At 45.5% G+C, this 17679-nt stretch overlaps 1 protein-coding gene across 1 annotated transcript; it reads left to right on the top strand.

The window, feature by feature from the left end:
• Positions 1-397: 397 nt before the first annotated feature.
• LOC106600990 (116 kDa U5 small nuclear ribonucleoprotein component) lies at positions 398-16730 on the top strand. The gene is made up of 26 exons (XM_014192817.2): positions 398-656; positions 1210-1321; positions 1456-1618; positions 1734-1812; positions 1927-2002; positions 2116-2181; positions 2718-2753; positions 2854-2944; positions 3171-3253; positions 3461-3627; positions 3871-3995; positions 6555-6618; positions 6702-6792; positions 9543-9678; positions 10040-10167; positions 10556-10749; positions 11400-11754; positions 11904-11986; positions 12490-12576; positions 12981-13107; positions 13621-13708; positions 13783-13901; positions 14263-14357; positions 14543-14696; positions 15820-15927; positions 16054-16730. The coding sequence occupies exons 2-26, from the start codon at positions 1220-1222 to the stop codon at positions 16147-16149; spliced, it is 2913 nt and encodes a 970-aa protein (XP_014048292.1). The 5' UTR covers positions 398-656; positions 1210-1219; the 3' UTR covers positions 16150-16730.
• The last annotated feature ends 949 nt before the right edge of the window (positions 16731-17679 follow it).

The following is a 17679-nucleotide window of genomic DNA, read 5'->3' as shown; positions in this document are numbered from 1 at the left end:
TGGTGGGAAAACGCTTATATTGTTTTATGCAGATTTTAAAATATTTTCATGAAAATCTGTCTCAATTTGTTTGGAAACCTAGCTACTGATCAAATCTTTTTTACTGCTAATATATATTTTTACAATGTTAGTTTCATTAGCTGTTGTACAATATGACACAAAATGTGGGAAAACAACATTTTGAGTGCACTGGGCCTTTATAACAAACCTACAAATCCATCTAACACAGACAGTGCCTTTCCTTTCAGTACCAAATATCGATCCTGAGTAATCTCGCTTGTCGTTCATGTAAAATATGCGCCTGCACAAAAAATATCGCCTAGGCTGGAGACTTCGCGCGCATTAACATTTTCTTCGAAATATATTAGCAAATAAAATATATGTGGACTGTAAATGTTATACACATTTCCTAAAACAAATAACCATAGATATATTATTTTAATATCATTATTTTTAATGCATTGTACAAAAATATACAATCAGGCAATATGAAGATAGTCTACATTTGTGCATCACTTACGATCGACGTCCGTTTGCATTGAGGGGTCCTACATGTGCATGGTTTGGAAACAGAAGAGAAAAACATTGTGAATAGTTCAAATAATTAGGAAAATAGCGATACAAATTTGAAACTACCGCTCGTTTTGCACATCAAGGTAACGTTATGTGTTTTTGTGCTGATATATTCTCCAGAACAAGCTTGCTACTTTATTGTAGAAAAGCGAAACATCATCAACCGCAACGCAGCCTGTCCGTTGGTTATGGATGCCATTCATTCCCTATATAACTGCTATCTGCTAACTAGCTAGCGATTCCACCAAAACATAGCTAGCTAGCTAAGAGATTACTGTAGCTACTAAATATCTGTATTACAAAATTGCACATTTCAGGCCATTTTAAAGTGAACCATTGTCTTTGAGGTGTGAGTTTGATGGGTTTCTTTTCATGATTTTCTCAACATACTCGCCAATGCATGCAGTATCTAGCTAACGTGTGTGTGTGTGTGTGTGTGTGTGTGTGTGTGTGTACCTGAAACGTTATACATGAACATCTGAACCAGTAACACAGCTAACTAATTGCAGAATTAGAGTAGACAACATTCATTGGTTTGTATAGGGTACTCTTTGCAGAAGGCTAAATCATGTGCTTGGGTGGGTGTGTGTGAGATGCAATTTTAATGCTAATCCATTATGTTTTCCTTATACCCAGTCCTTTCACAATGGAGACGGATCTGTATGACGAGTTTGGGAACTACATTGGTCCAGAACTAGACTCTGACGAGGATGATGATCTGGAGGCAGACGACAGAGATGCGGATGAGGTTTGTTTACTGAAATCAACAGACAGCGTAGACGTTAATGCACATTACAACGCATTCTAACAAAAATGAAGTAGGTGTGTTTATAATGTCTGGTCATTTCATGACATGCTTGTGTCACTCTCTGCTTTGTGAAGGCTGATGAGGATGAGGATGATGAGCCGGCTGATGCTGATGAAGATGTCCCAGGAATGGAGGTAGTTCTGCACGAGGATAAGAAATACTATCCTACAGCAGAGGAAGTGTACGGGCCGGAGGTGGAAACTTTAGTCCAGGAAGAGGACGCACAGCCCCTCACAGGTCAGACACCACACACATAAACACAGTTTCACTAATACACACTCGAGCACATAGATGCATTCATTCAGATATGATAGTATTGAACGTATTCCCATTTTCTCTCCATCCCCATCAGAACCCATCATCAAGCCTGTAAGGAACAAGCAGTTCACTCTGATGGAACAGGAGCTACCTTCCACTGTTTATGACATGGAGTAAGTAATTGACCGTTCACAAGTTTGACTGTTGTAAACTAGACCTGCGTCTGCCTGTCTCTGTCTATACTCACAAAAGGTCAATGTTTAACCCCTACCTCTCCTCTTCTGTAGGTTCCTGGCTGACCTAATGGACAGTCCCGAGCTGATCCGAAACGTCACCCTGTGTGGCCACCTGCACCACGGCAAGGTCAAAAACTCAGCAATTGACCTGCTTTATAGCCAGCCCTGGCTAAATCATGGATGTTAGTAGCTATACTGTTGGCATTATTGTGATTTAATGGATTTGTTTATTGTCTGTAGACGTGTTTCGTGGACTGCCTGATTGAACAGACACACCCAGAGATCAGGAAGAGAGATGACATGGATGTGAGTTTACGCTTCAGCTTGACTAAACTGCCCCAAACTTGCTGCTCACCTTTCATCCTAATTTGGAGAAATCCTATTAGAGAGGCTGCAGCCTACATACAGAGACCTGAAATCATTGGCCACTTTAATAAATGGTACACTAGTCACTTTAAATAATGTCACTTTAATAATATTTACATATCTTGCATTACTCATCTCATATGTATATACTGTATTCTATACTATCTACTGAATCTCAGTCTGTCGCTCTGACATTGCCCGTCCATATATTTATATATTCTTAATTCCATTCCTTTACTTAGATTTGTGTGTATTAGGTATTTGTTGTGAAATTGTTAGATAGAAATTGTTAGATATTACTTGTTAGATATTGCTGCACTGTCGGAACTAGAAGCACACGCATTTCGCTACACCCGCAATAACATCTGCTAAACGTGTGTGTGTGTGAGACAAATAACATTTGATTTGAATCTGAAATGCTCTGTGTATACTGTAAATCAGCCATTAATTCACTGCATTTTTCCTTGGTATTTCAGCTCCGTTACACAGATATCCTCTTCACTGAGCAGGAGGTAAGTTTTTATTGTATTCAGAGCTATGGCAAGTTCTTGCAGGATTGTTTATCTCCCATATAAGTGCATTGTGCTGACTCCTATTTGGTTGCCTCCACAGCGAGGGGTTGGTATCAAGAGCACCCCCGTCACAATGGTTCTTCCAGACTCCAGAGGCAAATCCTTCCTCTTCAACATCATGGACACACCAGGTATGCAAATCAACATCAAATCCAATGTTATTGGTCACATACACATATTTAGCAGATGTTATTGCGGGTGTAGCGAAGTGCTTGTGTTCCTAGGGAACGTAGGGGAGATTAAAAGAGTAATCAAGGGCGGTTGATTGGTATAATTTACCGCCTCACTGTGTGTGATGTTAGGTTGGCTGCTTTAGAAAGGCAGAGCGGGACCTCATACCCTTTGTCATCCCTGCAGGCCACGTCAACTTTTCGGATGAGGTGACATCAGGCATCCGACTCTCCGACGGCATTGTGCTTTTCATCGACGCAGCAGAAGGAGTGGGTGCTCTTACTTTTTCTTTTTTAGCTCAAATCCCCACTCACCTCGGTGCATCTCTATCTTGTGTCTCACTTCTCTTATCAGACTTTGCTTCGGTGTTTGGCCTAAAGACGCAGGCTTTTGTGTTTCCACCTCTGAGGCCTGGCCCCAGAAAGTCAAATGTACCATTCCTCCCCTAACCCAGGCCTCTGCCCCTCTGTGTCTAGGTGATGTTGAACACAGAGCGTCTGATCAAGCACGCCGTCCAGGAGCGTCTGGCTATCACCATCTGCATCAACAAGGTGGACCGCCTCATCGTGGAGCTCAAGCTGCCCCCTACAGACGCCTACTACAAACTACGCCACATAGTGGACGAGGTCAACGCCATGCTCAGGTACTGACGTGGGGAGGGCCTGGTAACCATGGCTACGGGGCTGACACGGGTGTGGAGGAAAGGAAATATCGACGGATTTCAGATGAGATTACTACGAGTAGCAAGCGGAGCACAGAGCATTTGTAAAGAAGATTGCATTGCAGAGTGAAACCAGGAATGTGAAAACTACTAACATTGAGATTAGCCTGTTGTAGTGTCCAGTGTGTGTCATTGAGTGTGGCTCCACTCTCCCCTTTCCCTCAGCACCTACTCTACAGACGAGAACCTGGTGGTGTCTCCTCTCCTGGGGAACGTGTGTTTTGCCAGCTCTCAGTACTGTGTTTGCTTCACCCTGGGCTCCTTCGCCAAGATCTACTCCGACACCTACGGTGAGACGACCCTCATTGTAAATAAGAATTTGTTTTTAACTGACTTGCCTAGTTAAATAAAGGTTACACACACACACCACACTGACCAAACAATTATTTTGTTGGCGTTTACGTATGTCCCCATTACCAGTAAAACATAATCAAAACCTATTTCTTTCACTTACTTGAACAAGTGAACAACAAGTGGCAACATAGCTAATACTTACTCACAAGGATTCCTAAATCATTGCTAAGAATAATGAAAATGACTGCAGTTTCTACTGGTCATTGTTTTCAGGCTGGTTGTATTGGTGCTAGCTAGGTACCAAGCTAAAGCTAGCTACCCCAGAAGTTGCGGTAGAACATATTATGCTTTATTACCAACGCTCTATTGTAAACACATTGTTCATGGCTGGTGTTTGCTTGTTTGCAAACTTTTTTGTACAGCTTTGACAGTGCTTACTTTATCTTTTTGAAACGCAAAGACCCAAACGGCGTTCCATAGTATGCATGTCGTGAAGCTAATAGCAGTATTCCTGTGTAACTCCGATAGGGCAACATCTGAAAAATAGCGCATGTGGTAGGGTGTACCGGTGCTCGACTAGTCGGTGCAAGCCAACATCACCCACGACAGAGAACGGTTGATTGTCAAGGGCAATGAATTCCATTGTGGGCTAGGTTAGGAATGCTGTGTTGCAAGTGTAGCGCAACATTTTACGTGGCGTCATTACGTTATGTACCTACGTTATATACAGTTGAAGTCTGAAGTTTACATACACTTAGGTTGGAGTCATTAAAACTCGTTTTTCAACCACTCCACAAATTTCTTGTTAACAAACTATAGTTTTGCCAAGTTGGTTAGGACATTTACTTTGCACATGACACAAGTAATTTTTCCAACAATTGTTTACAGACAGATTATTTCACTTATCATTCACTGTATCACAATTCCAGTGGGTCAGAGGTTTACATACACTAAGTTGACTGTGCCTTTAAACGGCTTGGAAAATTCAGGAAAATAATGTCATGGCTTTAGAAGCTTCTGATAGGCTAATTGACAATTTGAGTCAATTGGAGGTGTACCTGTGGATGTATTTCAAGGCCTACCTTCAAACTCAGTTCCTCATTGCTTGACATCATGGGAAAATCAAAAGAAATCAGCCAAGCCCTCAGAAAAATAATTGTAGACCTCCACAGGTCTGGTTTATCCTTGGGATAAATTCCAAATGCCTGAATGTACCTTGTTCATCTGTACAAACAATAGTATGCTAGTATAAACACCATGGGACCACGCAGCCGTCATACCACTCAGGAAGGAGACGTGTTCTGTCTCCTAGAGATGAACGTACTTTGGTGCGAAAAGTGCAAATCAGTCCCAGAACAAGAGCAAAGGACCTTGTGAAGATGCTGGAGGAAACAGGTACAAAAGTATCTCTATCCACAGTAAAGGGAGTCCTATATCTACATAACCTGAAAGGCCGCTCAGCAAGGAAGAAGCCACTGCTCCAAAACCGCCATAAAAAAGCCAGACTACGGTTTGCAACTGCACATGGGGACAAATATCATACTTTTTGGAGAAATGTCCTCTGTTCTGATGAAACAAAAATAGATCTGTTTGGCCATAATGACCATTATGTTTGGAGGGAAAAGGGGGAAGCTTGCAAGCTGAAAAGCACCATCCCAACCATGAAGCACAGGGGTGGCAGCATCATGTTGTGGGGGTGCTTTGCTGCAGGAGGGACTGGTGCACTTCACAAAATAGATGGCATCACGAGGAAGAAAAATGATGTGGATATATTGAAGCAACATCTCAAGACATCAGTCAGGAAGTTAAAGCTTGGTCGCAAATGGGTCTTCCAAATGGACAATGACCCCAAGCATACTTCCAAAGTTGTGGCAAAATGGCTTAAGGACAACAAAGTCATGGTATTGGAGTGGCCATCACAATGCCCTGACCTCAATCCCATAGAAAATTTGTGGGCAGAACTGAAAAAGCGTGTGCGGGCAAGGAGGCCTACAAACCTGACTCAGTTACACCAGTTCTGTCAGGAGGAATGGGCCAAAATTCACCCAACTTATTGTGGGAAGCTTGCGGAAGGCAACCCGAAACGTTTGACCCAAGTGAAACAATTTAAAGGCAATGCTACTAAATACTAATTGAGTGTATGTAAACTTCTGACCCACTGGCAATGGGATGATAGAAATTAAAGCTGAAAGAAATCATTCTCTCTACTATTATTCTGACATTTCACATTCTTAAATAAAGTGGTGATCCTAACTGACCTAAGATGGAATTTTTACTAGGATTAAATGTCAGAAATTGTGAAAAACTGAGTTTAAATGTATTTGGCTAAGGTGTATGTAAACTTCGGACTTCAACTGTAGGTATGCTCGGCAGCTTTGACACTGTTTTTTAACATCGGCGTTAAACTAGACATCAGGCCAATACCGATGTTGGCATTTTTAGCTAATATTGTCAGATTCTGATATGTTCACCGATAGATTGTGCATCCCTAGTTTTAACCCTACGAGTAACTGTTAAAAATGAACTGTTGTTAACCCTTCTCTCTGGTGTTGCAGGTGACATCAACTACACAGAGTTTGCCAAGAGGCTGTGGGGAGACATTTATTTCAACCCCAAAACGTAAGTGGTTTTCATTTAGGGTCATTTAGACTTTTTGTCTGTAATGCACGACGATAACCGTGTTTTTTTTCTTCTCTCCTCAGACGCAGGTTCACTAAGAAAGCCCCCACCAGTAACTCCCAGCGTAGCTTTGTGGAGTTTGTGTTGGAGCCTCTGTACAAGATCCTATCTCAGGTAAGACTCCTCTAACGCAATCATCTCCTAGAAAACAAATCTTATACGCCACATGCTAGGGTTGCGAAGGGTCGGAAACTTTCCAGGAAATTTCCGGAAATTTTCCATGGTTAAATTCAGCAAAAAAGCTAATTTGCATAACAGTGCATCTTTTTTTGTGGGATACACATAAGGCAATTCTAGGTCTTGTGGCATATTTTTTGGTTCACCTATCCCCAAGTCAATGGAATTGCAACATGTAGAGCTGATTCTCAAGATCTTGCACACTAATGAGATGCTATTGAGCCCACACTACTACACTGTCTGAGCCAAGGACTACATGCTTTCTGGTAAGTTTTGATTACAATACTGGGTGGGGTGAATGTATTTTATATCACATACATGATTTTTTTGTTAACAAGTAAATAGTAGCCTACAGCAAATTGTGTTTAAATCATTTCTAACTTGATAACAATTTCTGCTAGTTAGTTATTGCGACCGTGTGGGTGCTAACTGAGGAGTGTTAATTCACCTTTTACATGTTTCATTTTAAAACATTTATCTTACAGAGAAGTTGTTTAATCTAACTGCTTAACTATTTATCTGTACATGGAATTGTGTGTGTGTGTGTGTGTGTGTGTGTGTGTGTGTGTGTGTGTGTGTGTGTGTACATATATTTAAAAAAAAAAAATGTCTCATCTTTACAGGAAATGCCACTGGCATTATCTAATGTGTGGAGTCATTTCCCTGCAGCTAATGTAGAAGGAAAAGCTGTGTACATTTGCAAATACTGTGCCAAATCATATGTGAAGAATGTAACACAGATGCAGAATCATCTGGCCAAGTGCATAAAGTTCCCTCAGCGCTCACAAGTAACCTCTGACAAAAGTACCTCTATTCGAGGTGAAAATGATGAATCAGACACCTTATCGATAGCAACAGCTCATGGTCCTCCTGGAATCAGATGTTTTTTTGACTCAATGGAGGAATGTAGTCAGAGAAATGCTGATTAATGTCTTGCTCGAGCTGTGTATGCAACTGGTTCACCTCTGATGCTCACAGGCAATGTGTATTGGAAGAGATTTCTGAATGTTCTTTGCCCAGCATACACCCCTCCAACCAGACATGCTTTATCGACTCATTTGCTGGATGCAGAGTTCAACAGAGTTGGTCTGAAGTGGAGGAGTCCTACCCTTACATCACACCCATTGGCTGTGCTGCTCATGCATGGAATCTGCTCCTCAAGGACATCATGGCACTGAAAACAATGGTTATACTCAACAAGTGAGCCAAGGAAATGGTTAGGTATGTGAATGGTCATCAAGTTAGAGCAGCAATCTACCTCACCAAGCAAAGTGAGAAGAATAAGAGCACCACATTGAAGCTGCCCAGCAACACTCATTGGGGTGGTGTTGTCATCATGTTTGACAGTCTCCTGAAGGGGAAGGAGTCTCTCCGAGAAATGGCTATATCACAGTCGGCCGATATGAACGCCCCCATCAAGAGGATCCTCCTGGATGATGTATTTTGAAAGAGTAGCTTGAAACTCCTGAAACCTGTAGCAGTAGCCATTGCACAGATTGAGGGAGACAATGCCATCCTGTCTGATGTTCAGACTCTGCTTGCAGATGTAAGATAATAAATCCGTACTGCCCTGCCCACTTCACTGTTGCTCCAAGCAGAGGAAACTGCAGTTCTGAAATGCATCAGTAAGCATGAAGACTTCTGCCTGAAGCCCATACATGCCGCAGCGTACATATTGGACCCCAAGTATGCTGGCAAGAGCATCCTGTCTGGTGCAGAGATCAACCAGGCCTATGGTGTCCTCAAAGTACACTTCCAAGCAAGGGCTTTGGGATGGAGATGCAATATGGCAGTCGTGCCAACATATCTCATCAGCCACCTGGTGGAAGGGACTTTGTGGATCTGAGGCTCTTTCCCCTGTTGCCTCCATCATCCTCTAAATCCCACCAACATCAGCCGCCTCAGAGTGCAACTGGTCCTTGTTTGGGATCATTTTTACAGATGTATGTTGAAAACGTTTTTGGGAGATGCGATGGATCATTCAATATTCTCTTTTGTTGTTCAGTGAAATCATTCCATGTGAAGAGCCAACTCACTTCACTAAAGTTCAATTCATAACTCAATTGTTTGTTTTATTTTTATTGGAAGGATTTAATAATTTGAAATTATGTCTACTTATGATAAGGTAAAATGTTTATGTATCTGTCTCCATATGATATGGTAAATATATCCAATGCAAGAAACATCTACATTGAAATGGTATTAATATTAATTTGCATATATTTCTGTTCATTGCCACCTGAATTTTCCCCAAAATGTGCAACCCTACTACATGCACAGATGGTTTCTTTAGTGTAGACATGTCTGCTCCCTCAAACACTATCCCCGTAAGTCCAAAAAAGAAAACGGGATTGCGTCTCCCATAAAAGACCGCAACAGTTTTTTTCAGTTCACGGTGCTCTTATTTAAAAGCTGACGCATTGCGACCTCAATCGGTCTTTGTCACAGAAAGGAAGCTTTGAGAAAGGCCGAGCGAAACGCGTCAGCTTATGAAATCAATAGGAGCGCCGTGAATTGAAAAGTGTTGTTGCGGCCATTCATGGGAGATGCCGCCAGATTTTCTGGTTTGGACTACATGACTTTACCCAGATGACCACCCCATTCCATAGAAGTCTTTTAAGTAGTGCTAGCACGTCTCAGAAGTAAACTTCCCCCTTCTCTCTCTTTCCCTCCCCTCTCCCTCCCAGGTGGTGGGTGACTGTGACACGTCTCTGCCTCGGGTGCTGGATGAGCTGGGCATCCACCTGGTCAAAGAGGAGCTGAAGCTCAACATCAGGCCTCTACTCAGGCTGGTCTGTAAGCGCTTCTTTGGAGAGTTCACTGGTACGTCCGCCACCCGCCGCCCCCGTTTCCTCTCTGACCTCTACTGCCTCCTCATATACCACCCAGTAACCATCTCATGTTTAATCTTATTCACAGAGGTCATTTACAGTTGAGCCATGTTTATCTTCTTTGTCTTTAGCAAGGCCTAATTCTATTGTACGCATTCTCATTATAGGCTCTTAGTGTACGTTTGCGTACACGATGACTCACTATGTGGTTACCGCTCACCCTTTGTGTGCTCTGGCCAGTGTATCTGCCTACAGCCTTGGATAATCAGTGGTATAATTGCACACAATGTTATGTTTCTGGTGAGTGTGAGAAGCATATTATTGTGATGCCGAGCGTGACCTCCCTCCTGCAGGCTTTGTGGACATGTGCGTGCAGCACATCCCTTCACCACAGGGGGGCGCCAAGAACAAGATAGAGCACAGCTACACTGGAGGACTGGACTCAGACCTGGGGGAGGCCATGGCAGAATGCGACCCTGATGTGAGTGTGACGGAGTGGGGAAACACAGGATCTGGGGGTGAGAAGAGGCGAGAGGCGGATGGTAGTTGGTTTCTAGTAGGGGGAATCTGTTTTCAGTGTTAATCAATAGCCTCATTGCAACTGGAATCGCAATTAAGCAAGCGGGTGATTTGGAATTGACTGGGAGTGAAGTGAGTTGTTAAAAAAAATCGATCACAAACATTCCATATGCCCTTCAGACATCCTCTAGCCAATAATGGAGAGACTTGAGATGTAACAAATGGTTGCTTTTGAATTCTGTTAGATAAACATATTAAAGTTATTAACCTTTTCTATTTCCTTTTACCCTCTTTCCTCTCTCCCTGTATCCCTCCTTTATTGCTCGTTCTCTTTCCCCTCCTCCCACCAGGGTCCTCTGATGTGCCACACCACTAAGATGTACAGTACTGAGGACGGGGTGCAGTTCCATGCGTTCGGCCGGGTGCTGAGCGGTACCATCCAGGCGGGCCAGCCAGTCAAGGTGCTGGGAGAGAACTACACTCTGGAGGACGAGGAGGACTCTCAGGTCTGCACGGTGGGACGTCTCTGGATCAACGTCGCCAGGTAATGACAGCATTGTTAATGTGCCACCTCGCGGACACATCACTTGGCCTGCGTCCCAAATGGCACACTCTTCCGTACATGGTGCCCGAATTAGGACGAGAGCTTTATGGGCCCTGGTCAAAAGTAATGCGCGATATAGGGAATAGGGGGCCATTTTGGGCGAGGAATGTGTGTGTTCATTATAACAAGTTGACGGTTATGTATTCATTAGTCTAACCCCTCTGTGTTTCCTCCCTAGTCTCTGGTCCTCAATATAATAATGATCATCATGATTTAGTGGGTGCTCATGTAACCGATGTGAAATGGCTAGCTAGTTAGCGGTGGTGCGCACTAATAGCGTTTCAATCGGTGACGTCACTCGCTCTTAGACCTTGAAGTAGTTGTTCCTCTTGCTGTGCAAGAGCCGCGGCTTTTGTGGAGCGATGGGTAACGATGCTTCGTGGGTGTCAGTTGTTGATGTGTGCAGAGGGTCCCTGGTTCTCGCCCAGGTTGGGGCGAGGAGAGGGACGGAAGCTATACTGTTACACTTATTTGTCCTATTTCACATGTACAAGTGTGTATTATACACAATGTTTTTTTTGCGTATCCCAAGTTGTCTGTAATTTACTCCAGGAGTTGTAGCTCAAACCCCTTTACGTTCTAAACCACAGGTACCAGATAGAGGTGAACCGTGTGCCTGCTGGCAACTGGGTTCTCATTGAGGGCTGCGACCAGCCCATCGTCAAGACGGCCACCATCACCGAGCCCAGAGGGAACGAGGAAGCCCAGATCTTCCGGCCGCTCAAGTTCAACACGGCGTCTGTCATCAAGATCGCTGTGGAGCCAGTCAACCCGTCAGAGCTGCCCAAGATGTTGGACGGACTGCGGAAGGTCAATAAGAGCTACCCCTCCCTCACCACCAAGGTGGAGGAGTCAGGGGAACATGTTATCCTGGGTACTGGGGAACTCTACCTGGACTGTGTCATGCACGACCTGCGGAAGATGTACTCTGAGATCGACATCAAGGTCAGTTCTCGCTCTCTCACATGTCTCTTCACCCAATTGGAACAACAAACTAATCTTCCTGTATCGGAATTGTAACGTCTTAAACAAAATACCCTTCATGTCCAGTGTTATTCCTTTTCCAGTGCTGAATGTCTCCCTCTTTCTCCCAGGTGGCTGACCCCGTGGTGACCTTCTGTGAGACGGTAGTGGAGACGTCGTCTCTTAAGTGCTTTGCCGAGACGCCGAACAAGAAGTAAGCATTCACCATCATCTCCCATGGGTCACCAGTGACCTAGCCTACAGTACACTGAACGACTAGTGTAGACGGTATGCATCCCAAATGGCACCCTATTTCCTTCTATGGTGCACTACTTTTGACCAGCCCCCATAGGGCTCTGGTCGGAAGTAGTGCACTATATAGGGAATAGGGTGTCATGGGACGCATTCTGTTCCATGTTGAGGTGTGAGGTTAGTGTGCTGTGTCTAGACCAGCTGGATGGGAGATTGAGAGCTGTGGCTGTTTGTCTGTGTTTTAATTTTATTTAACCTTTTATTTAGCTAGGCAACTCAGTTAAGAACAAATTCTTATTTACAACGACGGGGGTCAACTGCCTTGTTCAGGGGCAGAACGACAGATTTTTACCTTGTCAGCTCGGGGATTCGATCTAGCAACCTTTCGGTTACTGGCCCAACGCTCTAACCACTAGGCTACCTGCCGCCCCTGTGTGATTGACGGTTGTGTGTTTTGATTGACAGGAATAAGATCACCATGATTGCCGAGCCTCTGGAGAAGGGCCTGGCTGAGGACATAGAGAACGAGGTGGTGCAGATCACATGGAACAGGTACGGGACACACCTGCACACCACCTATTCATACTATTCATACATACCTGCTGTATCCTTCTACCTGTCCACATGTCAGTGTCTCAACCCAAACAGACACCTGCCATCACAGATCACCTGTCTTGACCATACCTTGAGGCCTATCCTCCTATCCGCAGCTGTAGCCCAGTGTGTGTGTGTGTGTGTGATTGGAAGTGTACAGTGTCCGGCCCGCTGTGTGCTGCTCATCTGTGAACCCATCTAGGCCTGGCATTGCCAACGTGAGCCATGGTGCCAAGGCAGTGACACACTTTAACTTGACATCCCATGAAACAAACTCTGTCCCCTCTGTTCTTCTTCCTGTCACACACATCCCCACGGACACCACTCACTAATCCATCCTGTTGTTTAATCCATGGTTCCAGGAAGAAGCTGGGAGAGTTTTTCCAGACCAAGTATGACTGGGATCTGCTGGCTGCCAGGTCTATCTGGGCCTTTGGGCCCGACACCACCGGGCCTAACATCCTGGTAGATGACACCCTGCCTTCTGAGGTGAGACCAGGGCTCTGGGGCTGGGCTAGGGGTGGTGTGGTGGTCTTGGGGTCAGGGTGGGCTGAGGTGAGTTGGGCAGGCTAGGGCTCTGGGGTCAAGCTGGGCTACTTTGGGGTCAGCCTGCCTGTCTCTAGGCCTAACTGTAAACAGACTGTGTGTGAATTGTGAGCGCGTTGTTGGAGTGATTTAGGATGACTGCTGTCTAGCAGATGTGTGAAAATGCATCGATGGATGTGTGTTTGGCCCTCTGCACTGGTGTGATCATGGGGGCATTGACCCATTTGAGTTGGCCTGTCATCGGGCGCAATAACGTCGGTCTTGGGTTAGTGTTATGCCACCTGGAAGACAAGGAAATAATTATGATCAATGAGAACAATCAATCTCTCCATATTGATCTTTGATTATGACACTGTTGGGTGTAATGAAGACAATGTTGTGTCCACTTGTATTCAGACGTGTGTAGCTTTGCACGAGGCATACGTCTCCAGGTAGTTGACGGTGTGTTGTGTGCAGGTGGACAAGGCTCTGCTGGGCTCGGTTAAGGACAGCATCATCCAGGGCTTCCAGTGGGGCACCAGGGAGGGGCCTCTGTGTGACGAACGTGAGTGTCTTGCCGCTCTTTATCACTCACTCACACACACGCAGTCACCTAACCGCTGTATATCCCCTCCCTAGCTATCAGAAACGTGAAGTTTAAGATCCTGGATGCGGTCATAGCGCAGGAGCCTCTACACAGAGGAGGAGGACAGGTCATCCCCACAGCCAGGAGAGTGGTGTACTCTGCCTTCCTCATGGTGAGATCGTCCCCCTCTCTCTCTCCCTCCCTCACCCTCTGCTTTCATGAACTCTTGTTCCCTATCCTTTTTCTCCAGTTTTTCTCCTGAGTTACATTACCTTGATTAAAGTGCTGCTTTCTTCCGACTTGCTGTTGTTTGTATTGACGTGTGATAGCTTCCCTCTTTCCAGGGTGTCTCCTTTATTCTCTTTTTTTGGTTCCTTGCATCCCTCCATCATTGCCCGCCTCTCGGGCTTCTCTCCTCTCTGACTTTCTCTCCACTGTTCTTTCCTCCCCTGCCCTCTATCTTCTCTGGCTCTCCCTCCTGCCCTCTTCTCCTCTGGTTCTCCTAATGGCTGTCCCTCTCCTGTCCCTCCCAGGCCACCCCCAGGTTGATGGAGCCCTACTACTTCGTCGAGGTCCAGGCCCCAGCTGACTGTGTGTCTGCTGTGTACACAGTACTGGCCAGACGGAGGTGAGCCCCGCAAACCACTAAATAACGATGTCTCCTCTGTACCATCCCAATTACCCCACCCATAACTTCTCGACTGATCTTTTTAAACCTTCACTGGGAAATATTGTGCTGATTGCTCAAATGTGGTGGTTTTGTTATTTTCGTTGTTACAATTCTATCTGCTGTGTTTTTGTGTTGTGCTACAGAGGTCATGTGACCCAGGACGCCCCCATCCCCGGGTCTCCCCTCTACACCATCAAGGCCTTCATCCCAGCCATCGACTCGTTTGGCTTCGAGACTGACCTGAGAACACACACACAGGGACAGGCCTTCTCCCTGTCCGTCTTCCACCACTGGCAGGTAGGATCAAACGGCCCTCTTTCTTTATGCCCACCAGCTGTGTTAATGTACACATGTACACACACTCAGACAGAATGATGCCAGAGTCATGAACCTCGTGCTCATGCCTGCCACTCTGAGTAAATTGGTTTGGATGCTGACTAGAAGGGTGTTGAGTCAGCAGCTGTTGTGTTCGCTACAGTTGTCTCTGTCTTTCCCCCCCCCTGTTTCATGTGTCTCTCTCTTCTCCTCTTTGGCTGTGTCAGGAAAAAATGTATTTGCTCCTGTCGCCCTCATTTGCCCCAGTCTGCTTCTAGTCTCTCCTCTGGTCTCTCCTCTTCTGTAAAGTGAAACGCAGGCTATTCCTCTCCGTAGCGTGACCATCACCTCCTCCCAGTGTGTGGAGAAACAGTGTGGTGTGATGCGTTTAGCGGCCCTGCTCCATCTGTTCGTTGGGCTGCAGACGCTCCATTGATTTATTTTTTTTCTTCCCCCTCCCGTTCAATCTTTTCCCCCGCAGGCCTGGGGTTTTGTTACAGCACAGTCCTAGGATTTGTCCCAAATGGCACCCTATTCCCTATTTAGGCTAGTGCACTAATATTGACCAGGGCCCATAGGGCTAAATAGGGAATATGGTGCCATTTTGGGATTGGAACGCAGCCCCACACGGAGGAGGGAGTGAGAGATTGCAGAGTTGGCGAAACAGCCCCTTGCCTGATTTGGGGCCAAGAGATTCACCCCCCCACCCCCTTGCTCTCCCTCCAACAAGCACGTAATATTTACCCATCAAAATGGGATTGAGGTGCCGGTGAAGATGATAGGTTTAAGTAATCATTTTAAAACGCCATTCTACTCAGAACTAGATGTGCTAACGTTGCGGCGATGAGGAGTGTGACAGACATCCCCCTGACTCAGCGACGTGGAGAACGCCGGCTGACTAGCAGAGAGCGAATCACGTATTTGAGTGGTGAAAGGTTTAGTGGTGGTGACTCTATTATAGGAGGCCTCTGCTCTGTGGATCATGTGTAGCCGTAGACTAGATGGGGAGTTTTTCAAACGGACCATATTGTGCTTTGCACTCATTCCCCTTTTTTCTTTTCAACCCTCTCATGATCCCTGTTTCTACTCTCTCCTCTTCCCCCAGATTGTCCCTGGTGACCCCCTGGACAAGAGCATTGTGATCAGGCCGCTGGAGCCCCAGCCTGCCCCTCACCTGGCCAGAGAGTTCATGATCAAGACCCGCCGGCGCAAGGTATGTACGTTTACTCCCCCCCCTCACCATGTCTGTGAGGGAAGGTGTGTCTTAAGTATGTATTATTGCCTATTGACTCTGCACATCACGACCATGTGACTGACTGACTCCCTGGTTTCCATGCAGGGTCTGAGTGAGGATGTGAGCATCAGCAAGTTCTTCGACGACCCTATGTTGTTGGAGCTGGCCAAGCAGGACGTGGTGCTCAACTACCCCATGTGAGGTGTCTGGAGACGGGGAGACAACGACCGGAGTGCTACCCTCCTCCACCAGCACCACAACCAACATCACCACACTGTATGGGGCTATAAACCCCACTGAGGTGGGTGGACATTGTCACAGAGGGAAGCGGAGTCTGCCAGTTTCGTTTCCTGCTTTCATATTGGTGATTTATGTGGACTTTGTTAACCAGGTGAGGTCACTTACCCTCATCAATGACTTAAGTGAATCAATGAAGCACTGATATGGAACCCGACAGACCCTGCAATCTCCTGTTAAGACTTTGGCCACCCGTGCTCTCCTTGTAGGAGGGACTGTTATTATGATAGGACTGCATCTACAGTTGTAGGGGCTGGCGGGATAGAAACATCTCCGACACCTCTCGTCATCAGCGCAATGAATAATACTGCTGAGGTGTTTCCCCTCTCATCAATGTCTTGTTTATTTTTTGACATGTATAAATTCCCAAATGTTTTGTAGATGTAAAGATGACTTGAAAGCAGGCTTGATTGTTTTTTTTAATTTTTAATTATGAAATTAGATATCTTGCGTCTGTTTTGAATAAAAAATAAATATGCTTGTGAGATCTGTTTTGTTTGAATCCATAGGTAACTTTATTTTCTTCACTTCCTTCCAGGTGTTTAATTTGGTTCACATTGAGGGCCCTTTTCTGAAGTTACTGTATATACGGCATGACCTTGATGTGTTATTGCACTGTATGCATATGGGTGGTGGTGTACAGTGCGCAGCGCCATGTTGGAGCACAGGCGTCCGTGTGAGTGATTGGCATGTCTGTTTTGAGGGGGCTGTGTGGACTGTGACTGATGGACAGGCCTCTGGATGGGGATAGGCAGCCACGGAAGATAGATGGCAAGACCAGGGTCACATGCACACCAAGTGTGCTGCCCTGTGCTGGAGCACAAAGCCTCAGTCTTTCTGTGATTCCTCACATTCTAAGACAATCTCCTTTCCTCCTTTATTGGAGGAGAAGATCCAAGGTCCCTCCCCTAGTACCACCTTCTCCAATGGGTTTTGAGAAGGAGACGAGGAAAGATTAATTGAGAAAGAGCCACCGGGAAAGGTGGCAAGGAGGGAGAAAGAAGGTAAAAGAAATGGACAGACTGGTGGTTTGATTCCTAACTGAGCCTCTCTCTTGGTGCCCTGATGATAAATGTAAGAGTAAGTAAGTCAAAGTTTCCGAAAGCTTTTTCCACTGACCCAACTAAAGTCTGAGTGCACAAGGAATTGGCTCCAAGATACAACATTTGGCAAAGACTCATGACATATTTGCGTAATAGCTTAAATATAACCACTATATGAGTGTTAGGAAGCAGGGCTTGATTCAGTACTCTTGACTAATAATGGATTATTCCCTTGACTTGATGACTTGGTGTATGGTTAACTCTGTGGCGGTCACACCTAGAGAGCTCTGACATCTCTGCTGTATGCCCATCACGATTACTAGAATGGACGCAGGGTGGGGGACGGGACTGGACCTGGAGGGTTAAAAAAGGTCTCGAGCAGCTTTGACAT

This window comes from Salmo salar, chromosome ssa03 (assembly GCF_905237065.1).
Source record: "Salmo salar chromosome ssa03, Ssal_v3.1, whole genome shotgun sequence".
NCBI lineage: Eukaryota > Metazoa > Chordata > Actinopteri > Salmoniformes > Salmonidae > Salmo > Salmo salar.
This window is presented reverse-complemented; position numbering and strand designations above follow the sequence as displayed.